Source organism: Cenococcum geophilum (assembly GCF_001692895.1).
Source record: "Cenococcum geophilum 1.58 unplaced genomic scaffold K441scaffold_14, whole genome shotgun sequence".
NCBI classification, from domain to species: Eukaryota; Fungi; Ascomycota; class Dothideomycetes; order Gloniales; family Gloniaceae; genus Cenococcum; species Cenococcum geophilum.
The window spans coordinates 2,607,851-2,635,197 of record NW_027137572.1 but is presented as its reverse complement, the minus strand read 5'-3'; the positions used below and the strand labels follow the sequence as shown (position 1 = coordinate 2,635,197).

The 27,347-nt window shown below is 48.8% G+C and overlaps 10 protein-coding genes across 10 annotated transcripts; 3 read left to right on the top strand and 7 right to left on the bottom strand.

Moving 5' to 3' along the window:
• The first annotated feature begins 927 nt into the window (after positions 1 to 927).
• K441DRAFT_657739 (uncharacterized protein) lies at positions 928 to 1,449 on the top strand. The gene is made up of 2 exons (XM_067648236.1): positions 928 to 1,264; positions 1,321 to 1,449. The coding sequence occupies exons 1-2, from the start codon at positions 1,055 to 1,057 to the stop codon at positions 1,327 to 1,329; spliced, it is 219 nt and encodes a 72-aa protein (XP_067505809.1). The 5' UTR covers positions 928 to 1,054; the 3' UTR covers positions 1,330 to 1,449.
• K441DRAFT_657738 (MFS general substrate transporter) lies at positions 1,283 to 3,241 on the bottom strand. Its single transcript, XM_067648235.1, has 5 exons — positions 2,725 to 3,241; positions 2,473 to 2,678; positions 2,130 to 2,424; positions 1,982 to 2,084; positions 1,283 to 1,928 (listed from the first exon to the last, which is right to left on the bottom strand). Exons 1-5 carry the CDS (start codon positions 3,074 to 3,076, stop codon positions 1,502 to 1,504), a joined length of 1,383 nt encoding a protein of 460 aa, XP_067505808.1. The 5' UTR covers positions 3,077 to 3,241; the 3' UTR covers positions 1,283 to 1,501.
• A 772-nt stretch (positions 3,242 to 4,013) lies between these two features.
• Positions 4,014 to 5,813, top strand: K441DRAFT_657736 (uncharacterized protein). Its single transcript, XM_067648234.1, has 5 exons — positions 4,014 to 4,507; positions 4,557 to 4,639; positions 4,695 to 5,068; positions 5,118 to 5,176; positions 5,233 to 5,813. The coding sequence occupies exons 1-5, from the start codon at positions 4,333 to 4,335 to the stop codon at positions 5,523 to 5,525; spliced, it is 984 nt and encodes a 327-aa protein (XP_067505807.1). The 5' UTR covers positions 4,014 to 4,332; the 3' UTR covers positions 5,526 to 5,813.
• Positions 5,814 to 6,170: 357 nt separating this feature from the next.
• On the bottom strand, positions 6,171 to 7,331 carry K441DRAFT_59211 (uncharacterized protein). Its single transcript, XM_067644861.1, has one exon. It carries the CDS (start codon positions 7,066 to 7,068, stop codon positions 6,259 to 6,261), a length of 810 nt encoding a protein of 269 aa, XP_067505806.1. The 5' UTR covers positions 7,069 to 7,331; the 3' UTR covers positions 6,171 to 6,258.
• A 3,306-nt stretch (positions 7,332 to 10,637) lies between these two features.
• K441DRAFT_633550 (uncharacterized protein) lies at positions 10,638 to 12,756 on the bottom strand. Its single transcript, XM_067646377.1, has 3 exons — positions 12,055 to 12,756; positions 11,522 to 12,007; positions 10,638 to 11,421 (listed from the first exon to the last, which is right to left on the bottom strand). The coding sequence occupies exons 1-3, from the start codon at positions 12,610 to 12,612 to the stop codon at positions 11,065 to 11,067; spliced, it is 1,401 nt and encodes a 466-aa protein (XP_067505805.1). The 5' UTR covers positions 12,613 to 12,756; the 3' UTR covers positions 10,638 to 11,064.
• Positions 12,757 to 14,718: 1,962 nt separating this feature from the next.
• K441DRAFT_657730 (uncharacterized protein) lies at positions 14,719 to 17,200 on the bottom strand. Its single transcript, XM_067648233.1, has 2 exons — positions 16,404 to 17,200; positions 14,719 to 16,341 (listed from the first exon to the last, which is right to left on the bottom strand). The coding sequence occupies exons 1-2, from the start codon at positions 17,145 to 17,147 to the stop codon at positions 14,866 to 14,868; spliced, it is 2,220 nt and encodes a 739-aa protein (XP_067505804.1). The 5' UTR covers positions 17,148 to 17,200; the 3' UTR covers positions 14,719 to 14,865.
• Positions 17,201 to 17,420: 220 nt separating this feature from the next.
• Positions 17,421 to 19,740, bottom strand: K441DRAFT_657729 (MFS general substrate transporter). Its single transcript, XM_067648232.1, has 4 exons — positions 19,250 to 19,740; positions 18,745 to 19,118; positions 18,045 to 18,684; positions 17,421 to 17,920 (listed from the first exon to the last, which is right to left on the bottom strand). Exons 1-4 carry the CDS (start codon positions 19,528 to 19,530, stop codon positions 17,806 to 17,808), a joined length of 1,410 nt encoding a protein of 469 aa, XP_067505803.1. The 5' UTR covers positions 19,531 to 19,740; the 3' UTR covers positions 17,421 to 17,805.
• A 647-nt stretch (positions 19,741 to 20,387) lies between these two features.
• K441DRAFT_59086 (uncharacterized protein) lies at positions 20,388 to 23,205 on the bottom strand. The gene is made up of 2 exons (XM_067644819.1): positions 22,684 to 23,205; positions 20,388 to 22,584 (listed from the first exon to the last, which is right to left on the bottom strand). The coding sequence occupies exons 1-2, from the start codon at positions 23,042 to 23,044 to the stop codon at positions 20,669 to 20,671; spliced, it is 2,277 nt and encodes a 758-aa protein (XP_067505802.1). The 5' UTR covers positions 23,045 to 23,205; the 3' UTR covers positions 20,388 to 20,668.
• A 737-nt stretch (positions 23,206 to 23,942) lies between these two features.
• On the top strand, positions 23,943 to 25,443 carry K441DRAFT_676194 (uncharacterized protein; the record flags this gene model as incomplete). Its single annotated transcript, XM_067650929.1, has 3 exons — positions 23,943 to 24,045; positions 24,168 to 24,408; positions 25,203 to 25,443. 3 exons carry the CDS (start codon positions 23,943 to 23,945, stop codon positions 25,441 to 25,443), a joined length of 585 nt encoding a protein of 194 aa, XP_067505801.1.
• Positions 25,444 to 26,535: 1,092 nt separating this feature from the next.
• Positions 26,536 to 26,858, bottom strand: K441DRAFT_657726 (uncharacterized protein). Its single transcript, XM_067648231.1, has one exon. The coding sequence runs from the start codon at positions 26,843 to 26,845 to the stop codon at positions 26,627 to 26,629; it is 219 nt and encodes a 72-aa protein (XP_067505800.1). The 5' UTR covers positions 26,846 to 26,858; the 3' UTR covers positions 26,536 to 26,626.
• Between the last annotated feature and the right edge of the window lie 489 nt (positions 26,859 to 27,347).

Sequence of the window (27,347 nt, the reverse complement as noted above, 5' to 3'; positions counted from 1 at the left end):
TCAACGACTCAGTCTACTACCTCTTGCTAATGTATATATAGAGGCTCCAAAGCCACATTCAATTGCAGAGTTCTCATTCTTGATCGTCCGTTTAACATAATTAACCAAGAACAGAACCACTACAGCAAATATCTCACAGTATTGTGAATTGACTGAAATATAGGCCAAAACGGCGAAAGATCTTCGTAGTGGGATAGGAGAAGTTAATCATAACTTTTGAAATGTCCTCCGAATCCATACCAGACTACTCCTGTTGCGGAGACAACAGGCTTCCTTCGTCCCCGCGCCTCATGCTCCGTAACTTCGTTCCAAGAGCATCTCCTCACTTCTCATTGTGTTCTTGCGCTTCTTGGCGCTGGTCTTTCAGCACCATCAGGTCTTCTCACCTTCCGCGGCGCTGGCGAACACATGATGCTAAGCAACTATCCACTCCGCAGGCTTTTACAGAGAATCCAGGATTAGTATGGACATTTTATTTGGAGAGAAGGGAGGATGCAAATGAAGCGAAGCCAAATATAGCACATGTAGCACTGGCAGAGCTGGCCAAGCGAAAAGAAGAGTTATCACTATCGGTATGAATATCGATGGTGCGTTTCTATTTCATGCGCGTTAACCTACTTTAAATTTGCTTTTTCAATCGCGTTCTTCCTCTTCGGATCTCTGGCTAATATCCGGCGTATTTATCTCCCAAAATTGTGGACTGTGATTAAATTAACATCCTTGTAGGCTTGACCGGGCGCGCCGATCATCCTCCTAGGCAGGTCAAACTACTTCACGGAAATCTGACATCAAATGCACTCAATGCGACCATCTCCTTACCAGCAACGCTGCCGATGCAGTCTTCTGCTCCCTAGTTGAGTCACTCACGACCTTGGACACCAGCTCGTCAACCCCGGAAACCCCGAAATCCCTCCCAAACTCTTATGTCTCTCATTGCACCTCACATCCCACTGGTGTCCTCTGTCCAGCTATAATATGGTTCACGGAGTCCCTATCCCCCGCTACCCTCTCCTTCATTCACTCCTAGGTTCGCCCTGCTACAATTATTGATACAATGCTCGTCAAAGGAACAAGTGCCGAAGTATACCCTGAAACCGCGTATATTGAAGCTGCACGGCAGAAAGGCGCAAGGATTGCGGTTGTCAACGTCGAAAAAGAAGATCCGGCATTATTAGGGCTTGGGAAGCAGGATTGGTACTTTGAAGGAGATGCGGCGGTCATTGCGCAAGATTCTTGGGCCTGCTATTGGAAGTGTTGGGGAGACGTAAGAAAATCATTAAACACTGACTTATATTAGCTACCTACTAATCCAATTTTAAGCGCTTGTGAGTCCAGACCATTACCCACGAGATGACATAGTCTTCGGGTGAGAAAATCAAGAACGAGGACATTTCTACAGAGTAGGGAGGTTCTTCATGAAGGCTCTATATAAAATCTATATTTGTTGGCCTAAATTTTTGGGAATTAAAAAGTTATGACAGGTAAAGTGATACAATTTCACTCAGACTTTCGTCATTTTAAGACCGGCAAGACTAATCCTTGCTGCTATATAAAGAGCCACACCAGTGCCGCAGCTCACACCCGCAAAGACAGCAGTGTTCCGGAAGGAGCCATGGCCGTCAACAATGATCTGACCTCCAATTGGGGAGCCCGTCAAGGCTGCAATGGATGCGATTGCGAAAACAGTGCCCGTACGAACGCCAATATCCTTGATAGGCGAGATTTGTGCACAGAGCGCTGGAGTAAGGCCAATACCAGCACCTGAGCCGATACCAAAAAGCGCCGCAAAGAGTATTATTGGGACATTGCCAGTAGCCGGCAGCCATAATGCAAGGATTAGAATTGTCGTGAAAGAGCTCATAATGATCATGACATTGAAGCGTCCGACTTTGTCGGCAATTACATTAGGAACAGTCCGCCCGATGACACTAACCTGGTCAGCCAAGGTCCAATAGGAGGGAGAGAGAGCCAAAGCACTGACCTTGCGCCATTGAGAATCGGTACAAGATAATTAGCAAGGTGTTGAGACATGCCATGCGTGCGCGCTTCAACGACGATGAAGGTGAAAGGAGTGAACATCCCCCCTGCGAAAATTAGCTGCGATTAAAGATGTTGACATCCCAACTTACAGTAAAAGAAGAAAACAGCCCCAGTCAATAGCAAGAAAGATGGCTCTTTCAAAGGACGGATGAATGCCATTACGCTAAAAGGACGCTTTGATGGTGCGATTCGAGAGCTCACAGTCAAATTTGCGAAAATAAGCAATCCCAATATGAGGAAAGCGCAGATACGCATTGCCCAACCAAAGCCGACCTCTGGTATCAGACGAACAACCATGATGGGGAAAATAACACCGCCTAAAGATGATCCAGCTGCAACAAGACCCAGAGCAGCACCACGCTTGTGGAAGAACCAAGTGGATACCTATTACGTCAATGAGAGTGGAAAACAACAACTTTAAGTCAAACGTACACAGTTAAAAGCGGGATAGAAAACCATCGAGGCACCGATAGCAGAGCATATGGCTTGGCTAAGAAGGAATTGGTAGTATTCTTTTGATATGCTGGTCATCATTAAGCCAAAGACATGTAGGAACGTGCCTACGACGAGAAGGTAGCGATGACCGTAGTCATCGAAAATCTTGCCAACAAAGGGTCCACAAAACAACATGAAGAATACTAACACCATCAGCAAATTGGTTATCACATACTGGAGACGGCCTACCTTGTAAAGAAGGAATCCAGGAGATATCCGATGGACTGTACTGTTTAAGCTGATGCGTCTGATAATAGTCCTGAAACACGCCGACGCAATTGACCCAGCCAAAGGACACGAAAAGACAAGCAGCAGCACCAGCGACGGTGAGCCATGCCTTTCCACCGCCGTCTGGGAAAGACTTTGGATCCATCCAAGGATTTGCTGGCGGCATTTCGGCATTTTCTACGTCTTGGGAGGGGTCCGTGGAAAGGACTGGAGGATCGATGGGTAGGTCGTCATCATTTGCCATTGTATCATTTATAGATGTCTTCTCTGGATCCATCTCTTTGTACCGAAGTTGGGAGTCGGATTCTGCCATTTTCATATAAAGTAGTGCTTGAATGACTAGTGGTTTTGTTGGAAAGGTCGAGATGGAAAATTCTAAGAAGTGCTCTATAAATCTATCTTAAAGACGAGAATTGGAGTGCGAATGAAAACTTTTGATGAGATAGTAGATGAAATAATGAACTGATAGAGTAATAAGTGAAATGACTGTGGATATGAGGTGCTGAATGGCATTTCTTAAATTGGCCCTGACAACTCGGCCTAGCTTTCTGCCCAAATCCGAGTCGGTGCTCGCGCTAAATGAAAGCCGAATCAACATCTCGCTAAAAGACACGAAGGGCTAGTTGTTCTAGCCCACTGACTAGCTGCTTGATTTTGGGCTGAAGCATAATACATTTTTCTCAAGCTATGAGTCGGGCGCTTTTCCGGAGATGGTTGTAGATAGAGCGGTCGTGTTCTCCGACCTTGGGTTGCGTCCCCCGGCCTTAGGTTGTTCTCCGGACATGTCGATGTTTAAGTCCGTATATCCGAGGTGCTCTGTCGCATCCTGACGACAAAAACGCTGGCGCGTCTGCTAAAACAGGTAATTACCACATCCGTTAACAAACCCGATCATGGCCCATGGTGATAAGTTTCAACGCCCGAATCGTTCAATAGTAGCCAACCAGGTTTCCTACCTTTCCTAATAATGCCTCCCGAAATGACTGCAAAGCTTAACAATCAAGCCAGATTGCCCCAGCTCTTATCACGTGACCGCTACTGCACGTGTTATCGATAAGGCACCGGCTAACCAAATCCTCTACATTCGCCACTTCCAATTGCTTTTCGCGGAGCAATTTTTAAACCAACAGACAACCTGTAAGTTGACGACGCTGTACAAAGAAATAATTGTGCATTGTCTCACAATAAAATCAGTTGCGCATGTATGGACGTGAGATGGAGATACTTCCATGATTATTGAGGAAATATGGGTAAGCTCTCATGTCGCAGCTCTTCGACTAGCAATATCATTTCAGCGACTTCGAAAAGGGTTGGAAACGGTTGGACTAGATAAGCTTATTGGCACATGCTTACTTAAGGTTGCGCGATCGGACTGTCAGCCAATCATACAAGGTCCCGGCTCTACTTCTGGCGTGTGTAGTCCGGATCCGAAGGCCGAAAGTTCTACCACTTGGCAGCGTGAGTCCGTATAAATGTCCCACTAGAGTCACGTCCATATACAACTTGTTCAAGACCACGATGATTTGCTATTACCACACTACCTGGTCATACTAAGGTTTCCGGATCATAATGGACGGTTTCAGAGAAAATAATCGACTACAAGTCATATCTGCTATTGTTTGTACAGTCCTTTCGGGCATTGCTGTCTCGTTGCGATTATTACCAAAACACCTCAGGGCAGGATACTCAGCAGATGACGTATGGATTTCTCTCGCAACCATTTCTTTCTTTGTGTGCATGTGGAGTAAGTACGGATTATCTACTTTGAGTCCCCCATTAATGACGCCTCGTAGGCGTATACGGAGACGTATCTGAGAGTTCAATGCCACAAGTTGAGTTCAAGGAGCAGAGTAAACAATTGACCACATATCTCCAAGTAAGAAATCCTAGAATAGGTATACCACTTCACTTGTGCTGAATAATCTTCATAGTTAGTATATGTGTCATTAGTCTTCTACTATATTGCAGTTGCCGCTGTCAAGGTTTCTATTCTTTGCTTCTGCCGCCGAATCTTTGCAACAAATACCTTTAAACAGGTACACATAGCTACTTTGACAATGGTAGCTATGTGGTACATTGGCGCAGAAATCACTAGCATCGTCGTCTGTATGCCAATCCGGCGGTTTTGGAATCCTTGGATCTCTGGTTACTGTCTTAATTTGAATCTCCAAGCGTTGGTTATAGGAATTCTGGAAACAATTCTTGACGCAGTCATTCTCGTTCTCCCCCTCGTATGGATTTCAACTGTTCAGTTGCAGCAACGGAATAAGATTGCCTTATACGGGATATTTCTTCTCGGAGGATTGTAAGCACCTTTACGATCATAGGTTGCCATAGGGCGCTAATTTTTCTAGTGCTGTTATCACAAACATAGTGAGGCTCAAGTTCATCTACCAGCCACATAGCGAATATGGTATGCTTTCCAAAACTTGAAGGTGGATGGATTCGTTTGTGCTAATTTCCATAAAGTGAATTTTGCAAATGCAGAAATATGGACCAATATCCATGTCTGTACGAGTATCGTTTGCGCATGTCTTCCTACTCTTCGCCCATTGCTAACAGCTATGGGAACCGGTTCGAAGACTGTTCGGAAAGCTTATGACTTTCTTCTCAAAGGAGATTCGTCAAAGCTTCACCTAAAAGAAGAATCATTTTCATTAGGAGATGGCAAGGCCGTTCTTAACTCGTATGACTCGCAAAGTCAAATAGAAATCAACACAACATGGAATATTAAAAAGGTTATTGATGACGGAGATGTTTAGATAAATGAGCGTCGAGGAAAAAGATATTTTGAGACTTGACTACGTTTTCTAGAGTGAATGAACAGTATATTCCGAAGTCTAGGATAACCCTGTCCTCAACATCTCTTATGACACTAGCCAAAATTCTTCTGAGTATTAAGGTTTAGGAACAGGTAAGGGTAGTCTTACGTATGAAGCGCAGGGTTTCTTACCGTTCGGGACCGCTTAGCCTTATCCGACCGAACCTGCATGTTCATTACTGTCAATAATGTTGTGTACTGTAAGGGAAACCGTTTCCGAATCAAGGAATTGTGCATGATCAAGATTCAAGACCAAAGTCTGATCAACCGCACTTAGATGATACATAGCACTATCAGGCTCTCTGATTTNCACCTTGCCTATTAGTTAAACAGCACGTGGTATTCTAAGCCATGTTAGGTTATTCCCGTGCCTAGAGAGCAAATGCCTCGGCAGGGCTGCGATTTGTGAATCCTCACGAGATGTGCGAAACGATTTGGTAATAATAAAAGTATGTGCTAGCCTTAGCACAATGGAATCCTGATGTGGCCATATATACATGTTGGTTCTGGAAAACCGATAATACTCAGCAGGTATACTCCGATACCCATTGGTAATATTATATGCATGGATAAATTCCCATTTCAACCTCTAATCCGAACTCCTGAACTAAATGATGCCTTCGGAATATCCTAGAGTTGAGCCATTTCTACGCGGCGTCTTCCGGGCCGTTTTCTCATCGCCTGGAGCGATGATTCCGGGCAGTTGTATTTCTGGTTGGCCTAGTCGTCGAAGATTGATTGGAGACGCAATCCCAGTGAAAAGGTATTTCAGCTGTTTCAACGGTAACGCCTTGATACCTCCGAACTCTTCTTGGTGCAGGAGATGCCATGAATGCTTCTCGTCTGATGTCTTCGAGTGCTTGGTTCGTTGCGGCGAGGACCGCAAATCTGCGATCTGGAACACGCCGAGCTGTGCTGTTCGGGGGTCGCTGCCGAGCCTGTCGAGGGCGATGGTGCTGGTGCTGGCTCTGATTCTGGGACTGATGCTGAGATTGATGCTGAGACTGATGCTGATGCTGATGCTGATACTGATACTGCTGGTGGTGTTGAGGCTGATAGTGGTGCTGATGGTCTGGCTGTGGCGATGTAGGAATACACATCCACTCCTGCCTCTTGGTTCCTCGGCTGGAGCGCATTTTTGACTGGTTTGATGATTTGCGATCACTCGGGGGATCTCGTTTTGCGCCTCGTCCCCTTAATGTAGCGGTTGAAGAACGCCTTGGATGTCGCTGCCTATTCTGACGAGATCGGTCAGGCCTGGGATTGAGAAGCATCTCCGCAGAAGAACCCTCGGTCTCCACTGTTCGATACCATCTGTCAGGGACTTCGACACGTATTTTGGGTCTCGGTGTTTCATGCGGTGGCCTTGTGGTAACGGCCCTATTTGGGTGCCGACTGTCGTATGTCTGTTTTTCTGTTTTTTTCTCACGTGTCTTCTGCTTGTTCCGCCGCTTCGAAGATTTTCCAAAGGGAAACCAGCACATGGCGCTGGCAGACCCTCTGAAGTCCCAAGCGTCACGATACTTGGCGCAGGAACTGACCTAGTCTTGAAAACGATAGCTCAAATGCGCGCAATGGCTGAGAATTGATGCAGCGATCAACCCGATTCAAGTATGAGTGCTGCGCCCTTCTTATGGGGGGAGGCAAAACCAACCAATGGATAGGAAGTGAACGGGGGCTGGACGGTCCGGCAAGACACAGCGATAGATAAGGAAAAGCGACATCTTGATCTGGAATGGATTACAGCCCCAGGATGATCCCATCGCAAGACGCCCAACTGACAATGGGGACAGCTGGGGATGGCTGCGACGGCGCGGCGCCCACCCCGACCGTAACGAAGGAAATGCGGACTGCATGACGAAGCCAAAAAAAGAAATGATTCATCCACTCTACCTTGTATTCTCGGTGCGACCACCAATGGGAAGCGTCGCCAGGTAATGGTGGGTGGGAATTGACTGGATTGGTAAGTGAGGGTGGTGTGGCTTACATGGCCATGTGACCAATATGGCTTCAGCTGATCGAAGGATTGTAGGCCCGCAACTTCATTCTTCTGAGGTCAAAAGGGGCGCGGGGAAGCTCTGGAAAGTGCTGTTGGAAGGTCTCAGAGACGATGAAGCAGCAGACGTGAAGTTTATATCCCTTTAAGTCTTTGGCGTGTCGTACCTGACAGACGGCAATGCATGCAACGTGTTCGTGCGCTGGCCGCTGGTGAAGACGGGCCGGGCGGGACGACCCTTGGCACGGATATCGTGGGCTGACCTGTTAGAACCTGTCGTGTGCGAGTTGCCGCTAACTGCATGTGCTAGCAGGGGGATGCCGCATCCATTATCGATTTCTCGCCGTGAACGGGCGTGCGGCGGATCCTATTCGCAGACAGCCCAACAGAGAAGGCGTGCATAGCGTTTGCTCAGCATGCTCCGCGTGCTCCGCAGTGTTCCAAGGATTGAAGAGTGGAATCGATGGAGTCAGCGCTGCTTCCTGTATCGTAGGCGTCCGCCATGTTTCACCCGACTCAAACCCAAAGCGAACATCACATGTCAGGCACACCAACCCGCTCACTCCAGTCAGCCTACTCTCTCGCTTTAGCTCACTTCAGCTCGCTCCAATGGTCAGCTTCTGGCACCAAGGAACGCCTTGAGAAACCAAATCAAACTTTGTGTATTGCGCCCCATAGGACCAGACTTCGTTTAGTGGCTATCCCTTGCAACGGTAGTATCCCGCCACTAGGTGATTCGTCATTGGGTATCCCAAATTGACCCGATTGGTTCCGTTGGCTACCTTCTTATCGATGACCGTAGGACACTTTTTACCGTTGCAAGGGATAAGCCTCCGGGGACGTCAATCTCAGATTAGAATTAAGATTCTAATTCAGTCCTCGGCCTCTGATGTCCAGTAGTACACCATCTTGGCAGATGTTCTCGTCTCGCCCCAAGATTTACCACGCCAATGGTCAATGGTCAATGGTCGACTAAGCCTCTGCGCCTGTTGCAGAATCCCGATTCGGGTAGCGTCTTCATGTAACCTGGTCCATTACTGTTTGAGGCGGCACCATTGGCCCCTTCCCCCCTCATGCAAGGCTCAGTCCATGAACAATTTCATATTACAATTTCTAACGTCAATCAAATATAGATACGTGCTACACTTGCCACAACAAGCCACTTTTGCCGCAAGAAATCCGGTTGATTCGGCTCCTTCGGGCCAGGGCACAGACACTGTCAAATGCGACATCATGTTGCACTCAAGAACAAGGCCCGCTATGAAGCAACAATATACTGCAACAATACCCGCTTAAGGGTTGCCAAAAATCTATACTCAGCACTATGTCGCCTGCGGCAGCATTATTGATAGATGTCATTTGCATCAACTAAGCAGATGTCGAAGAACGAAGTGCACAAGTACGTTTGACGAAGGACATCTTCCAAAACGGCTACCGCACTGTTATCTGGCTTGGAAAAGAGCCGGATAACAGCAGCACCGTGGCAGCTGGTGAAAGAGCTAGCTAGAGCTGCTCGAATGACTGTTGGGAGTTTCTCAAAAGAATTTTCGGCACCACCGTATTGAAAACATTCCGCCATTGTACAGTAACGTCTGGCGCGCATTCTCAACATTGCTGCAGCGGTCCTGGTTCTATCGCGCTTGGATCGTCTAAGACGTTCCCGTTTCGAAGGAGGTATATATGATCTGCGGCAATTGTTCCGTCACTTGGGATGATTTCATTCACACTATTACATACGCGGTGGGGACGTTACATATCAAGCTCTCACTATTTTTAGTACATGTTTACAGTATTTGGATGGCATTCGGCCAACGATTCACAATCTCCTATTGCAAAATCGAATCTTCATAGCTTCCAATACCAAAAATACGGTATTCGGGCTGCTGTCTCTTGCGGACACCAACAACATCCAATCTTTATGCATTCAACTAGACCATCATTCGAGCGCCGAGCAAGTTTACAAAAATCTCGCTATTAGTATTTTGCAAACTCGCTAGGATTTGGATCTCTTTGATGCACCTCGTGTGCTTGAGGACTCCAAGACGAGATCACTTCCTTCTTGGATGCCGGATTGGAGCACCTCGGATCCCTGCGTGCCCTTATGCTTTCGAGGTCCATCTTGGTATGGCGAACCAAGAGGACTGGAGCCCCTCGTCGGGTTCAATGCCTTGCCGAACTCCAAATGGCTGCCGTCTTTTGAGCAAGATCAAAACCTGCTCGCTCTCTTTGGAATCAAAATTAAATCGAATCCGCTAGCTGGCTATCCCCAAGGCGTTATCTCCCGGGCGTCTCGCACATGTTCTAGCTTTTCAGCCAATCATGCAACGTCATCGAACTTCTTACTTACTGGGAAAATATTGCCGGCGCGCGCTCTCCCACTCAATATCTCCATGCAACGTCATCGAACTTCTTACTTACTGGGAAAATATTGCCGGCGCGCGCTCTCCCACTCAATATCTCCATGCAACGTCATCGAACTTCTTACTTACTGGGAAAATATTGCCGGCGCGCGCTCTCCCACTCAATATCTCACGGGCGAAAAGCAGCTCGATGTATACTGGCAAACTCTATGTGCTGAACAAATGCCGGAGGGATTCTCAACTGCTAAAAAGGACTTCTGCTATAAGTACTACACACTCCTCTGGATCTTCCGCCCATTCGTTCGTCTCGCAGTCCGATTCTTCCCCCGTACTACTGAGAAAGATACTTGGTACAACTGGGGTTTCTACTTTCTATTTCGGGTAGCATGGCAGGTACTCGGGCTCACGCCGTCAAAGCTTCAGAGGAATGGCTTTCCCCCGCAATCAGTGCTTTCGAATTACCGACGGATTGTCCCCACGAGGAACGGATATGTTAGGTTGGCATCTCGCACGCGCAACCCGGGGACTGGATCGCAGTGTCCAAGGATGGGAAAGTGCCGTTAGTTATTCAACGAGATGGGTCGTACTAGCAGTTGATAGGTGAGTCCTACGTGCGCGGAATCATGGACAGGAGAAGCTTGGGAGGATGGAAAGTGCAAGAAAATGTGGTTCAAATGAATTCATCGTTATGAGTGGTGGATTTCCCAACTTTTTGGCTATGTTACGTCGGCTCTAACGTTTATCCTCCTATCACTTTTCCAAATTCTTAAATAACTTCCCATCCCCAATTATCCCTAGTATCTTGGGGTTCCCAGCGCGCCTACCTCCTAGAATTATTTCCCGTTCACCACGTCACAGCTTAGACAGCTACACTATCTAAGCGTTAAGACGTTTAGTAGAGGTGGAAGACGTTGAATTCTTGACATAAACAAAGCACTATTTAATACGAAGATAACTTTTTGTGCTTCTAGGAAGCCGAAAACTTCTTTTCATGCAATGTTCTATAAAATCTAAGTTTTCATAACAGATAACACATAATTATGCATCCGTAGGAACTGAAAAGAAGAGAAGCAAAGAAGTCCCATATCCCAAGCTATTCAAAAGGGTATCTCAAACATTTTGCGTTATGCCGCGCCCTGCGCCTGAAGTGTTGATCTGGCAATCTCAAACTCTCTGTCTGTCGGCATATTGACAACCATCAAGTATAGCACGTCCTGCTGCATCATCCTCTTCACCGTCTTCACCGGTCCTCCGCGCTCGCCACGTTGTCTTCTCGGCCTCCTTCCATACTCTCTGGCTACGTCGGTTAGGCCAGAACGCCTCTCCCGCCGTCGCTGCTTTCGTCCGCGTGGGTTGATTGCGCCACCAGTTACGAGTGAGATGATGGAGCCACTGTTAGCGGGGTGGTTGGGGTCGCTGAATCTGGAAGCAAATTGGGGCGAGGGAGCCGAGGCGAGTGATGAATTCGGATTTTCGCGTGCCTTTTTAATTTGTTAGCTCAGACCCACTAATACACCACTCTAGATACCTGGTATCCAGGATCTCAAGCACATCCCTATATTAGGGAAGGATAGAACTTACATAAGTAGCCTGAGCGCGTCTGTCGAAGTAATCCGCGACAAAATTTTGGCTTTTCTTGAGTTTGTTCGCATCCGGATTTATCGCTGCTTGGTCCAAAGCTGGGAAGATGAGAGGCGCCGACTCTGGCATCTCGATTTCACCATAGGTCTTCCCGCTCGAGACCCGCAGCCCTGCCATAGTGTTCTTGAAACCGGATTGTACAGGTTGGCTGTATTTAGCTATCATGTCGTTTACATTAACCTGTCCGCCGGATACAGGCCGGGCAGCGTCGGGCTTGAAGGACATAACCAAGCAGTACAATCCACGGGGCATGAAAAGTTTCTGGTTCATGTCATCTAGGAATGAGTTCGCGCGCTTGCGGCTTTGGATTTCCTTGGCAGTTCCAGCGGCAACTTGGACGATAGTAGAGGCGACCATGGCCGCGACGGACGGTGCCAGTCCTGCAATGGCAGCGCCAATGAAGATTACGTCCAAAATTGGAGAGGCCTGGAGATGTTAGCAATTTAAATTTGAAGGAAAAATATGAGGTTTACCTTGCTAGATTGATGAAAGGACTTGAGGAATGTCAGGAATGTTGCTTGGTCGATGCCGCAGTCCTCCAGCACTGGAGCATATGCCCGGACAAACCCTCTCGCTTTGTTTTTTGGCCGTCGTTGTGGGATGATCACTGGACATGGTAATCTTTGAGAAGGATTCGGAGGAGGAAGTCGGCCTAGGGCTCGTGCAAGCTCGTCGTTAGTCTCCTGCTGCGTGGTCTCGGCGTAAGATGGAGGATCGGCCTCTTCAGCGGCCTCATCGAGCTCCCAGGCTTCTTCATCGTCCTCCTCATCACTATCCGAAATATCTGAGCCACCATCCATGTGGGCTTTCTCTTTTTCAGCGGGCACAGCTTGGCCTCTCGCAATCAGTTCATCGGCTTGGTCCGTAGGAAGTTCGGCGTATTGTGGGGGAGCATCCGAGAACACAGGAGCGTCACGACTAGGGCCAGCAGCTGGTGATACAGCGATTGAAGGAGAAGGGGACTTTCTGGCATGATACGCTTCTGCTGCGAGACCGATGCCCGATCCGACCAATTTAACAAGGCGACTCATTTTAAGATATTGAGGATAGGGACGTTTTTAATAGGAGAATTGAGAATGTGGTAATGGAGTGGAGCATCGACATGGCCGAGACAGATTGTCTTTATACACATTATGGGTCGAGGCAGGACCCTGGGCGGAGCTGTGGGAATCGATGCTAAACTCGCAGGAAGGCTTAGTTGGAGCATGGTGGAGGCGCAAGGGGAGCATGGACGAATAAAATCCTTAGCTTGCGTAACAAGCTTCACTGACGAGTTGCTTATTACGTCAATCCATACTGCTTTCGGCAACCAACTCGCTGGGGGATTACGCCCGTAAATATCCCCAACGTACGTGAACGCCATCGCGGTCATCACCATGACAAACCATACGGCCTTTATATCGAGCACTGCAGCAGCTGAAAGAGATCGCTGCGTTTAGTTACTTCACCTGCATTTATATGACGTCCATGAATCCACGTCACCGCCTACATACTCTCCTGTTTGCGACCACGGACAGAGTTTTCTCGTCCTCTTGGCTTACTCATCCTGTGTCACAAGCATCTTACCTCCGCGGTCTCTGAAAGCACTCAAATCAGCGTCAATACCATCAATCAGCGTCCCAGCTCTTTTTACGACTGCATCAATATCAGATCGCTAATTGAATGCAGCTGCGTCATAGGTGAGGTTGTCAAAGACAAGATTTTGCAAAATAGGGACGGCAAAAGCGTTCGCAAGGGTTTCCTCTTGCATTATCCACTAGGTTTATGAACCAAATGAGAAGCTAGGGTAAGCATTCTGGCCTGTCTAGAGGTCTTTTGGGCTAGCGTAAACGGCCTAAGCAGCCCCGACCTAAGCAGCTGTAAGGCATTTCGTGTCTGAAGCAGACGTCTCGTAGGCCAGGTTTAAAATATCGAATCTACACTCTAACGGATTCTCAATTAGGCGATTCTTGACGCCACCCAAGGCATTGCATTCATCCATTACAGTCTCTGTGATCAATTCTAAAGCTGACTGGTCCAGAAACAAAGATCCCTATCCGAAAATTAGTTAAAGCATCCCCCGTAACTCCCATATACGATTAACTCTACCTTGGTCTTCAGCGCATTCCACAAGAAACTCCACAAGAAACTTAACGCAAGATGACTATGCCAGTTTCCCGGACTTCCTGCCACAATTCCGTCAAACAATTCTGGCCAGAACTAGGTCAGCGCAAATCCTTAGGTTCCACCGGTGGAGCAACGGTAATAATGGTTCTTCCCCGGCCAGATTCCATAATACCATCCGACAGCGCTCTTAGCTGGTGGCGTGAACAGCGCGACCGAGTTGTGGATCCAGGCTAGAACTTGATCTGTGTTATGGAGATATGGAAGATTACACTCCCGGTGCGCCGCCGCCGCCATTGTTTAGTGAAGCAAGGTGGCCGGAATCATTGCCTGCGACGGCAAACCCAGGGTTGAGATGCTCCATCAGATCCCACGTTTCTATGATGCCAGCCATGCCACTGTTACATGCGGAATATTAGCTGTCCTGGGATATCTCTGGGAGGTGGCATTGCCAATCGCCAAGAATTTCCCATTGTATTCGTCCGCATCTGGTAGCTAGATTTCCATATGTATTGTCTCATTGCTGCCATAAGCCACAGTTCCGCAGACCCGACATAATGGAATGGCGTTCGGTGTACTCGAGGAGGTGACATTCAAGTTATGCTTCGGAATGAATGTAGAGTTGATCAGTGTAACGTCTGGTCCTAGGTTGGCCACTGAAGTTGCAAGCGAGTTACAATGCTTACTTGACGCTCCATTCAGCAACGTCGCTGCACAGGCTGGCTAGAGCACAATTGGCAACAGGGAAAGGCGTATGATCAGGGTTCGAGCCGCTTGAAGGTTGAAGAAAGAAGCAGCGGAGCGGCTACTATTTGTGCTTTAAGCTGTTGACTCTAAAAACTCACGGGATCCGCATTTTCTCCGCATCTGCCGTCGATGGTCTCGATTTTAGTCTCCGCCCATCACGGTTGAAGGCGTAATGGTGCATGCTCCGACTCCTAGCTAGCGAAGTGCTTGGGACCGGTCCGGACAGCAACGTCGGTGACGGCGCCGAAGACTGGCCATCTCAAAGCCAAAATCGAGTTCATAGATTTCATTTCAAATACATCTCCTGCACATAATTTCCACCCTTCTGGAGAGTTAATACCTCGTTATCCAAACGATAGGACTGGCCATAAATTACAAAGCCTCCGGAACTCCAAATGAACTCCAATGCCTCATCCAAAACCTTACAGTGCCTTTTACTCAGGCTGTGCTCCCCGTCCTCCCATTCTCTCAATGTTACTCATAATTCTGCTCTTGCCACCAATCCCATTCGCACTCCTGCTCAGCCCACCAGCAAACCCAGGCCCTCTAAGTCCGCTGGGCCTCGCGTTACCAGCACCAACACTCTTCCTCAAATCCTCCTGCGCTGCCACATTAGCCTGAAGCTCCATCTGCAGCGCAAGCATCTGCTCCGCCGCCGCGACCAACTCGCCCTTCTCTACCCGCTCAAGCTCAAGCTCCTTGAGAAGCTGGGTATGCTCAAGCCGCACAGCTTTCACTTCCTCGGNCATGCCTGCAAGCCGCGCTCTCTGTTCTTCAATCTCCGCTTGCTGTTCTTCCAAGCGTTTCAGATCCTTGGCCGTCGATGCTACTGTCGAGCTAGGGTGAAGATCCGCAGGCAAGACCTTTGAGAACGCTGCATCCCTTCCAGCCTGGAGCTCCTCGACCTGCTTCGTCAACTCCTTGATCGATTTCTGCAGCTCCACCGTCTTCTTCTCCGCCTTCGCTTCGTAGGATTTCTTGAGCGCCGCAACTTTTGTCTCATGTTTCTTCTTATAAACAACGTGCAGCTCCCTGCACAGCGTCGCCACTTTCTCATCAATCTGCTTCTGCACTTCTTCAGCTGTGTACCTCGGGCCTGCCGCGTTATCCTTGCCATCCCCCTCAGCCTCAACAAACACCGTCGTATCGACGCACTTGCCCTCAGCCTCGATCGCCCTCGTCTCCGCATCCGAGGCACGAACTTCTGCCTCCTCAGCACGACGTTCGGCCTCCTCGAGTCGGCGCAGAATGTCTTCGCGCTCCTGATCGCTCCGCATCACCTCCTTCTTGATACTGCGCAGGACCTCCTCGACCTCCGTGCCCTTCTTCTCCCACTCCGCTTTCTGGCTCTCGGCGTGCTCGCGCGCGGACCGCTCTTCGCGCATGGCTTCCTGGGCTTCGCCGACGCGGCGCTCGGCGTTGTTGACGGCTTTGATTAGGCTCTCGACTTCGGCTTCTTTGCCCGAAAGGGAGGCGGTGAGGGAGGATATTTGGGACTGGTAGGAGGACTTCAGCGATTCCAGCTCTCGGATTGTGATTGTCGGGATGGAGCGGGGTGTTGGCGGGGGTGGAAGCTCGAAATCAAGTAGGTTGAGGAGATGCTGCTTTTCAGCTGGTGTGGAGGGCACAAAGCTGGTTTTGGCTGGGGAACGTTGGTTTTGGATGTAAGAGAGAAGGTTGGGCTCTGTGGATGATTTGGTAGGAGATTGACGACCGCGTGTGGGAGATCGACGCGTTGCTGTTGAGAATGCCTCGATCTGCTGGGTAAAGTCAAGGAGAAGATTTGTGGTATCGTTGTCTGCTATCGATGTCTTGCTATGACGGCGAGGCGTAGGGGAAGGTGTTCGATCGTGGTGTCTCCGAGCGGTACCTGGAGTCATTTGACCCCTCGCACGCGGTGTAGCCAATGCCTTTGTCTTCAAGTCAGCCAGATTTCTGGTGGGCCTGAACAAAGTCACAGCCAGAGACGTACCTGTTCCAGCATCGAATGCTTCGTAGGGCTATTCCTCGTTAAAGCAAACTTCGTCATATCCATATTCGGTATCTCGGAGAATGTGCTAAAACATGTATCATCAACGGTCATGGACGTAGCATCCGGATTGAACTCTGAATCTTCAAAAATTGGGTCGTGGCTTTCAGGATGACTGTCTGTTCGGGTTATATGGTGATTCTCATGATGACTTTCACTGCGGGTCTCTTCGAATATTTTCATTGCGACTGTCAAACCCTCGTTTTCACGTAAAGTCGGCTCTGAGTGTTCTGCTGCTGGGAGTTCGGCTTGGGAAATCTTCGACGGCGACATGCGATTCTGCATGGAGTTTGACAGCTCAAGTTCTGGCTGACTGACTCTCAAATCTTTCATAGGAGACACCTTCTTTGGGGAGGTTCTCTCCTGGAATGTACGCTGCAGCGTTACATCCTCGCTCTCTTCTACTAATTGTTCCTTTGGAAACGCTTTGACCGGCGAAACTCTCCGCCCGAGTCCCAAGCCCTTCACAGGAGACGAATGTTTGGTCGCAGAAATTGGTATACTCTCCTCCGCCGCTAAAGGTTTTGTCGGGGTCGTGGCTATGTCGAGCGGCGCAATATTTTCCTGATCGCTTGCGACATAATCAATGAAAGGCGAGCTGGGCGGGTCGTGCCAGGTAATGTCGTCTTCGTCGGTAGTGATGGAGTTGACAACATGAGAAGGAAGTGGTGACAACGGTGTAGCCATTTTTGCCGGCTTTCTTCAGGATCCACGTCCAAGGTCTGCTGTTGGTTGACTGCTTGGCGGGTATGAAAAGAGAATTGTTTTGGTGTTTCGGTAAACATTACGATGGACGGGAGAATCTCGGGTCACCATGGCAATTCTTCACCGCCCCGGCACCAAATTAAAGTGTTCCCCTGGGCCCGTGCATCACATCACCTTAAAAAAAGCCGCACGGTCGGACTTACGCTATGAATGGGACTAAAGCGATCCTGTGGAAACATTGATGCGCACTCCCTCAATTTATAAAGAAACATCTACTCGCGATGGTTTTTAGAGCAGTATATTACGTTAAATTCTCGGTCCATTCGTATCGTACATGATGAACATTCAGGGGAGATGTTAGGAGTACTCTGGCCACACCCATCCGCCGGCCCTAAAATCTCTACTCTTCCTAGCCGTTTCCTCTCTCAGGTCTCTCAGAAGACCAGAATCACTCCAATCAACTAAAGAATATCCGAACAGGGCCACATTCTTCACGAAAAGCCTAGCAGAGGCTTACCTCGGAAAAGCGGAGAGTTGCGTGTAGTGGGAGGGCCATTTCAGCGACCTTTTAGGGCCAATGAATCCGCGTGGAAGCCGCTGCGCAGTATCTAGTCCGCTACATCAAGCTCGAACCCCTTATTCAGCCCTTCACAGCTAAGCTCCAGCCGACTTTGAAACCTCGAGAAAGACCCATTATAATGCCTCCAGTAACCATCAGGACACCGCCGAAAACCCAGACGGATGTGAAGCCGTGCGCGTCGAGAATAACACCGCCGATGGGTGCACCTATTAGCATGAGACGGATGTGAAGCCGTGCGCGTCGAGAATAACACCGCCGATGGGTGCACCTATTAGCATGAGACGGATGTGAAGCCGTGCGCGTCGAGAATAACACCGCCGATGGGTGCACCTATTAGCATGCCTACCGACACAACAGCAAAGCACATGCCTAAACGAGTGCCAATTTTGCCACGATTACGTAAAGAGAGGACCACTATGATTTTTGGAGGAAGCGAGACGAAACTTCCAGAGAAGAAGCCGAAAAGCACGCAGAGTACGATCAGAGCGGCAACCGAGGGGATCGGGATGAGGCAGAAGCAGAGTATACCGGAAATGATGGCGCAAGGCACAATGACGTTGAACGGACCAACTTTGTCGGCCACGAAGTTCGGCACAATACGTCCAAAGATGGAGGCAGAGTTGAGAATGGGCAAAAGGTAAAAGGCCAAGTTGGTGTCGGTGATTCCTCCCCGAATAGCGTATAATTGGATGTAGAAGAAAGGCATGTACAGCCCCATGAAGCCGATGAAAGCTCCCGCTACGAAGAGCGTGTATGGTATTTCTTTAAACGCAGGGAGATCGAGCAGAGCACGCCGTTGTGCTGGAAGAACACGGACCTTCATGACAGTATTCGGTATAAATAAAGTAGCAAGAATTATAAAGCCGATCACACGTGTGGTCCAGCCAAAGCCGATCTGAGGCTGGAGCCTGTGAAACACGATTGGATAGATTACACCGCCTGGGACCACTGCGTTAGCACAACATGAACTCCAAACGACAGTCGAAGAAGAGAACTTACCTAAACTGCTCCCCGATGCTGCAAGGCCTGTGGCAGATGCGATTTTTGTTGTAAAATAAGTAGACAGAATAGCAACACTGGGAACGAAAAGTGCTCCGGTTCCAGCACCAATGCAGAACGCCTGGGCAAGGAGAACCTGCCAATATTCTTTACAAAGGCTCAACATCATTTGGCCCAGGACCACAAGAAAAGAACCGCCGATCAGAAGTTCACGGAAGTAGCCTGCATCGTAGACGGGGCCGGTCAAAGCACCTACTAGCATGAGAAGAAATGCTTGGAGGGAGCCGATCCATGATATAGCGGATGGGGTGGAGCTGCGAAGTAATTCGGTCTCGTAGAATGTCTGATAACTTCCAAAGGTGTTGATGATGCCCCTATAAGGTGGTGTTAGCGACGCTTCGGGATGATATTTAGTGCAAAAGCCTGGTTGGCTGTGATTCAGGACGCAGCCATGACAATCCACTGCAGAACCGAATAAGGCGAGGGACAAGAGATAAAAACTGACCAAGAGTTGAAAAAGATGAAGAAAGAGCCAAGGACTTGCAGCCAAGCTATCAAGCCGCCGTTTGGGATAGAATCAACGTGATTGACCGAATGAGCCTTAGTGGTAACGGGCTCAAGCTCCGCGGCGGCTGCGGGTACGGGATCAGAATCATCTTCGGCAGCTTGACTGCTCTTGATGGATTCTGCAGGCAATCCGACCTCCTTCTCGTCATCGACGGAAGGGTCTCTAGCGGAAACTGTCGAACCAGATCGCCGGGGTTCGTCAGTCTCAGGACGACCCATGATTGGGGCAGGGCTCTGGCGTGGTTCCCCTCGTTTCGCTTATGCCGCCAGCGAAGAAGCTTAAAAGCGGGCCGGGAAAGCTTGGGTGAAATGTCTTAGTGCGAACAAAGAAGATCAGAAAGGTAGGTGAAGGTTCGTGGTAGAAAGATAGAAATGGAGCAATGGACTGAAATAAAAGAGGGGATATAGAGGCTCTAAAAGGCAAGCAAGCCAAGCAAGCCATTGACTGGCACTCTCGCGGCCCTCGAAAATAACGGACTCCACCGCCTCGCGATCCACCCTAGAGCGAAGCCGAATATCCGATCAATGAGTCGGCTTTTTCTCGCACATGATGATTAATGATTTCCGCTAGCCTTAAGCCAGACCGAAGTAGGCATGGCCCTGCTAAACGATTACTATCGGGATCGAAACATGGTGTAGGCTGATCGCTAGATTACCAAGAAAGGCAAATCTCCCAAGGCCAGTTCTGTGGTAATCCCATCCGCGTGGTTGTTGGAAGGGTGTGTTATGTCGATCGCCTCCGTATCCACCTGTGGCACACCATAGGCATCTATACCAGTACGATGTCAGAGCCATCAAGCTGCGGAATACGGTGGTTTCAGCCCAGGTAATGGTTACATAGTTGCACCGTTAGAGACGCCCAAGCACGCAACATCTGCATGTTTAGAAATCAACCACACCCCAAGTTGACGCAATTACTCTACTTACAAAACCTTCTATCATACCGCGATTACTACCCTTTTCAATAAACCTCCGCTGCCCGTGGAAAAGGAATAAGGCATGATAATGCGCAACCGTTAAAATCTTCATAGGTATCCGACGCACTATGCCCTCTGTGCTTTTCACGCTAAAACGCCAGCCAACCCGCTATGCAAATGCCCTAAATTTCAGTCATGGTATCACCAGAAACCCACCTACCTGAAATGTCCTTTACGAAATCAGCGCAGTCCAGCCCTCCCCAATGGATATTAGAAAGGGTTTTGTTGCAAAATTGTCAAACGTCAGCCCTCCGACGTACGGATCTCTTATAAGAATGCTTGTGGAAGACACACCTCGCCAAAGAAAAAATCCAGCCAAGATCGCCTCGTGAAAGCCTTCTCTAAGCAACCTCGCTCCAATAGATAACACGCCTCATCAACTATGAAGTGATTAAATCTCCATTCTCAGTTAGAGATGCAGCCGAGCCCATCCTCGACCTTACCAAGGAGGAACCAGAGCCATATTGACTAGATGACTCAACACGCTCCTCCCAAAAGAGGTTTTCTAAAAGTCGATCGTCTGACCCTGGCAGTCCTCCTGCCTTGCTATAGCTCTTAAGCGCCTTTTTGCGGCGGTTTTCGCGTTCTTCAACAACAGCCTGCATGATGTTGACAACTGCAGGCCATCCTAACCGTCCACCGAGACCATAGTGGGAAAATAAACTTTGCAAGACGTGGAACGGAAGCGAGAGCAGGATACTGGAGAGCAAGTTCGTAACAAAACTAGGGCGAGAAGTATCTCGTATGGGAACGTCTCCGAACTGAATCTTGTTAAGACGAGGATTATGTGTCGGAGGTCTTGGGTCAACCAAAGTAGGGAGTAGCGGGTTGTCGGAGAGCTGATGAACAGCCGTGTTGAGAGGGAATCGGATAGGGAAATTGTATGCAATAAATTCGATCACATCCCGGAGAAGAGATGTACTATATGCCTCATACGTCGGTGAAGTGAAATGAGCAGAGCCAGAGTGTGGTGAATTGCTGGCACTCGAGATGCTTTGTCTACGTTCTCCAAATTCACCCCAGAAGGGGTTCAGTCCACCATCAAGCGCGAAGGCTAACGCATGCTCTACGGTATCCCATCTTAAGAGCCTCTTCGCATTCTCAATACCGCGAGCTGTAATACTAGGGAGCTGAAGAAAGAACCCTGCTGCGGCATAGCTTAGAGCTTGGTCCATACGCTGGCGAGGTACGCTAAATGGCTCTACATCTTCCAAGCTGTTATCAAATGGTTGGAGGCCTTCCACGAGGTCAATAAATGTTAGAAGAGCTCCTCCATAGAGATACTTCAGAGCCTCCGTGAACGCTAGACCATTGATGAATTTATCCCGTGAAGACACTCGGACAATTTTCAGTGCTTCCTCGGCAGGCATAGTATTAGAAGCAACGATGGCACTTGCAAGCGTTGGGCTTCTAGTCACAATAACGCCATGAACGGGTATAGAGAATATGATGCCAGCGTCCGTATGTGAAACTTCAAGGATATAGTCCGCGAATTCTCTTTTTCCGAACTGAGAAGACAGGTGATTGGCAAGTTCAACAACAGAGTCGTCAGGCTTCACAGACGTTGCTGGGGGCGGCAAGCTCCCGTTCTGAAGCTGGGGAACACGGAAATCACGAACGGGCTCCGGGCGTGTGGCTGAGACAGCCCCGGACACATGGTCACCAGTGGATAACTTTGCGTCCCCATCCTGCGTCTTAGCGGAGGCTTGCGAGGGCGATCTAGAGCCTTGCGCACTCTCATTAACGTACCCTGGTCCGCGACGGGGGGAAAAAACCTCTGGATGCGGCACTTGGTAAGGAATATGCGCCCCAGATGGATACCACCGTTGTGACTGTCCCATGAGTAGTGGAGGATGGTCTCTCCTGAACCCAAATGCAGCAGGTGGTGGCATTACCATGGGAGAATAGAGGGTGTGTCCATTGGGGTCAGAGATATGATGGGAATGGCCAGGCGCGAAGAATGGCGGTGGTCCAAAGTTCCCAGTCATAAAGCCGGGTGGAGGTGGTGGAGGATATGCTATCATTCCAGCTGGGGGTACCGGGGATGAGTTGGAGGAATCCGGATAGCCTCCAAACACTATGCTATTGGCAATGGGCCGTGGATGATGCATTGTGACGGTATTTGGAGGCTGAAAAGATGGTATAGATGATGAGGTTGCCGAAGTTGGAGTAGGTGGCTTTTCTGAGGGATACAAGGAAGTCGAAGGTTGGTTTGTAGGCTCTAGTACTGTTTCCTGCTGGCTCTGCGGAGCAACTTCATCTGCAGGTTCACAGCTCGGATCTGAAATTGAATCGTCTGCTCCAAGGAGAAAGTAATTAGCTTACTGACGCTTCTCCAATCCCAGCCTCAATTTTTCTGAGGTCGAAGGAGTGATGTAAAACCATTTACACTGACCTCGGGTATCCTCAGTCTCCTCCACGATGGCATCAGATACGCCGACAGAAGAACTCTCTGGTGTCTTATCTCCGTGTTCATCACGGCTCAGAACCGAAGCCTTTGAGTCAGGTGTGAGTGGGTCGTGACCTTCTGTTAAGTTGTGTTCCTCTGGGGGTATTTGGTTTGTCGGCTGATGGACTTCTGGTACATCTTGTGCCGTCCCAGCAGGGCCACTGCCCTCCGGAGTGATCGGTCTACTTGAACGTGGAGCTCTAGAGAGAGTTAATGGAACGGCCGGAACAATGCGAGGTATGATGGGAATAGGTCTATTAGGTTTGCTTTGCGTAGGACGAGCCGACTCAGCGGTGTAGGGTGTCATGTTGAGTGGGACAAGTAGGCAGTATTAGGAGGCAGCGTCTCCAAGATAATTGCGCCAGAGGTAGGAGTTATCAATTATCCTGGAGCGCCTTGTTGGGAGGTTTTCAGGCTGGTGGCTGGAGAGTGACTGTGAGGCAGCGGAGGTTGATGTGGGGATGCATGCGAAGAAGTCGAATGGTTCGCTTGTGTCATAGCAGCTTTTTCCCTGCTAACATGTATTTCGAGGCTGAAAGCAGCAGCACCTGGGCGCACCTTTAGTCACAGTCATACCTACAGTACTCTTCCACGGTTATGAAGTAGAGCAAAACTATCGGGAGCCGTAAACCCTTCCACATAGTGACTGAGCATTTAAATATTGTGATGAATAATATTGACGGCTTCGGAGTGTGTAAAACTCTTAGCAAAACGACGTCTCTGATCACTAACTCGGAAACTCTGCAATCTCAGACATGAGTATTACTCTAGGGAAAGTATCAGTCTAACGTCTCAATCTATAATTTCGTTATGATATTTTCTTTTATTCCTTCGAGCGCAATACAATGGATACAGTGTCAACCAATGACACCCAAAAAAAGAGCTCAGCGCTTTCTTTGGATCATCTCCTCCAATGCGATCAAGTTTTTGCTTCGGCAGGACCAATTCTTGAGTTCTGCTGACCACCTTGAGACTCCTTCCTTCCTGCCACCTCTCAAGTATAGGCGCCGTCCTCATGATTTCTCAAGGAAATTACAGGGCGCAATCAAAAGAACCGCCCTTGAAAACTTCACTCCTCCTAATCATGTCGGTTCGTTCTCTTCCATGTTCTACAACTACCAACCGCAATATCCTAACCCTGACACTGGCTCTTAATATTCTTCCTATCACCTAAGTTGTTACGAACAACTTTCTGGAGACGAAAAATGCCTCATCGACACAACCATCACACAAACACGGAAAAGATCTGCATGAATCAAGGACGCTCCTCTATCAAGCTAGCCAAACCAGCCGGGTGCCGCGAATATGGTATTTGGGAATCCAACGGCCAAGGCGATACTCCTAGTTTCCATTCCACCAGCGCCCGGAAGTCCAAACCGAATGGCTGATCATCTGGTACTCATCTCATCATAATGTCTAACTTTGTTTAGAAACCCGCTTCAGTATCCTTGCCCAGCCTGATCAACAGCCTACCCACACGAAATGGGCTTTCGATTTCATTCCACCCCCAAAAACATCCACTGCCCGTCGTCGTGGAAAGAGAGGCGGAAGGAACAGCAGGGCCAAGGTCAAGCTTCCTCGATACGGCGTATTCGATGATATTTTCGCGAACATCACTTCGCTACCTTCAAGCCAGATCGGCCTAGACACTAGCCAGTCCGTGCTTGAGAAGTAAGGCCGAGTCAACACGATAGTCAGTATCAACTCAACGCAGGAACACTCCAAAAGAGTGTGGCAGGACCTCACCGCCACCTTCGAGTGATGTGTCCGGTCGACCAGAGCCTCTTTCAATGATCTCTAGTGAAGAAGGAAATTAAGGGGTACCGATCCGCTTGCCTGAGCCTCCTCAGCCTTGCCTGATCCAGCGTAAGGTGTTTCAAAGGCAGCTAGAAACACCGGACTACAGGCGAAACGAGTCAAGATTTTTCCCACTTTCAGTATTCTTAAATTCTCGAGAACTGTCTCCTCCGCTCGCGCCAAATCCAGTAGCTCTAACCCCTAATCGACTCAACCCTCCGACATCTCCCAAAGCGAAACCACCCGTCGCTATACCAAATATTGTACAAAATCTCGCGGCTATGGCTACATTGCGTGCTCTTTCAACCCCCAGGAAGGTCTCGCCGCAGCTCACAACCTCGGCTCGAAAGGATTGCGCATCCCCCTCAACCTCCTCTCCTCTCTCTATCATGCCTCCTCTTACCAAGTCTCATATTCTCAGCACATCTCCCCCAGTGTCTTCTTCCTCTTTCATATTCCTCATTTCTTCCCCCCTGGACACTTCTCTAGCCCAGAATATCTCATCCACGCCCTCGCCCACGCTCCCAACATGTCAACGAACTCTCGAGCCTCATTCTCCAAACGCAAATCATTAGGAATCCGTGTCTTCACTCACCTCCCGCCCTACCCATGAACGCCACAAGCGTGAACCACGAGATAGCGCCTTCTCTACTAATACTCCCTTCTAGAACCAAAGTCAGCGATTCCGCTCATAAATCGAATCCTGTCCTCAAATTCTTTAGAGTTGACCTCCCGCAATTCCTCAGCCTCGGCCACGCCCACCTCTGCTGGTGCTGCGAACAACTCGCTCCGATTTCGCCGACCGCATTGCCTACTATGAAGCAGGGCCGCGAAATAGATACCGAAGTACGCGTCCTCAACACCAACTTTGAGCGCATCAAACCGGAGGAACTAGACGAAGACGGTTAGACAGTTCTGTTACCAGAAGCTAGATTTGGCAAACTTGTGGGTCCGGCTGTGTTTGCAGAAGCATGTAAACCCAAAGCATGTAAACCCAAAAAAGCACGTCGAGGCCGCGAGAGCAAGGGGAGAAAGATTGCGAAGGAGAGGAGTGGGTATGGCATCATGGCCGGAAAGAGGAGGGAACGCCGATGTTGAAGTGTGAGAAGTGTAAGCAATGCACCTGCCAATGTGAGTGGCCGAGTTTGCCAGGAGACAGCAGAGCTCAAATCGAAAAATGGACTGTGGGTGAGCAAGGGCGCACAAGGGGCGAAGAAAAAAATCCATAATTGAATGAGGCGTCTGGCATGGTTTCAGCTAACCTACGATCCGGTTAAATATGGACGAAGGCTTTGAGCGGTCAATGGCGTTCAATACCAGAGGATAATGAATCTATATTGTTTTAAGGACTAGCCTTCTAGCTTTGCAAAGCGCAATGATAATTCACGTCATGTGTAGATCGTTCAACGCTAGACACTCAAGCAATTACTAAATTAGTATTACCACTCTCTTACTACTACTACCAAAATCACAATATCTCATTGCCCTTTGTCGGATTGCTAGTGTAACTCTTAAATTTTCTACTCAAGTTTCCTCCTGTCATTAGAGGCCCCACTAACGTCCCACTCTCTCACTCTTTCAATTTCGCACAATATAGCTCATCCCATGCCAAAAGTCACACTACGCGCTCACATCAAAGTCACCTACTATGGAGATCCGAGTACAATTCACGTCGACCACGTTGAAGTTGCGCTGACAGCCGCTTGATATTGAGGCCAATAAGGCTTCCGCACCCCTGAGTACGCGACTACGTTCGGATCGAGATGAGTGGTGAATGACAGCATCCAATCTTTGGTAATGGATGCAAGGGTAACCATTTTGACCTGGGGATTCTGTCAAGTAAGAGTCAGCAAACCCTCCTAGAGCACATTTGGGAATCAGGATTAAGAGACCACCCCCGTAAGATATGTTGAAAATTATGAAATGTCTAGCTCCATGTTATTGACTTCCAGCACTAAAGATCAACTTCCAATCACTCAGTGCAATCGCTATATAGTATGTCAGGCAATTAATGATGAAATCTCCAAGCCATGTTTGCCTTTGCAACAACATCGAGTTGAAGGCTTCTCAGGGATACAACTCAAAAAGCCTGCTAAAAGAAACTTTGCTTGGCGAATAGGAAAAACGGTTGGAGATCTGCATTTTCTTCGGCTGTGGTGTTCTCCAATGTATTAGAGAAAGCGTATCCCTCGTAGCTGTCGCGGCCGAGGAGTAAAGGCACTTTCGTGAAGTGGCCCTGTTTAAATTCGTTGGAAGGAAGGTCGCGCATTGTTATCACCATCGATAGATGGTCCGTAATAAAAACTGCCATATTTGTAAAGGCCATCCACATAAACTTTGGTATATATAGTCTGCGAAGCGGTATCAAGGGTATCTTCTGGCAATGAGCGGAAGCAGGCTAGATTGGTGCTGTTTGTGGCGGAGAGCAGGCCCGAATATTGGATTTCGAGGAGGGAATCATTGGAATACGATTGCCACCAAGGGTATTCAGCAACTGCCGCCCTGAAAGGAGGGTTAAAACTTCTCCATACATAATCATTTGCCCAGTCACCGAGCCTCCTCCGGCACTTCCGCCGTAAACCGTGACCTTCGTCGAATCTCCTCCAAAAGCTTGGATATGCTACGCACCCTACGCTTTTATTATATATTCCTTCATAACGCGTATATCCGAGATTTATAATAGGGCCTGTTGTAATTTGCGCAGTAATGAAGCCTGACCATAAATGAACAATTAGAAAGCAAAGGGGCAAGATCATTGTTCCTAATATAGTGAAGGCGAGCTCACCCAAAAATTAGTGTCCATGGCGAAGTTA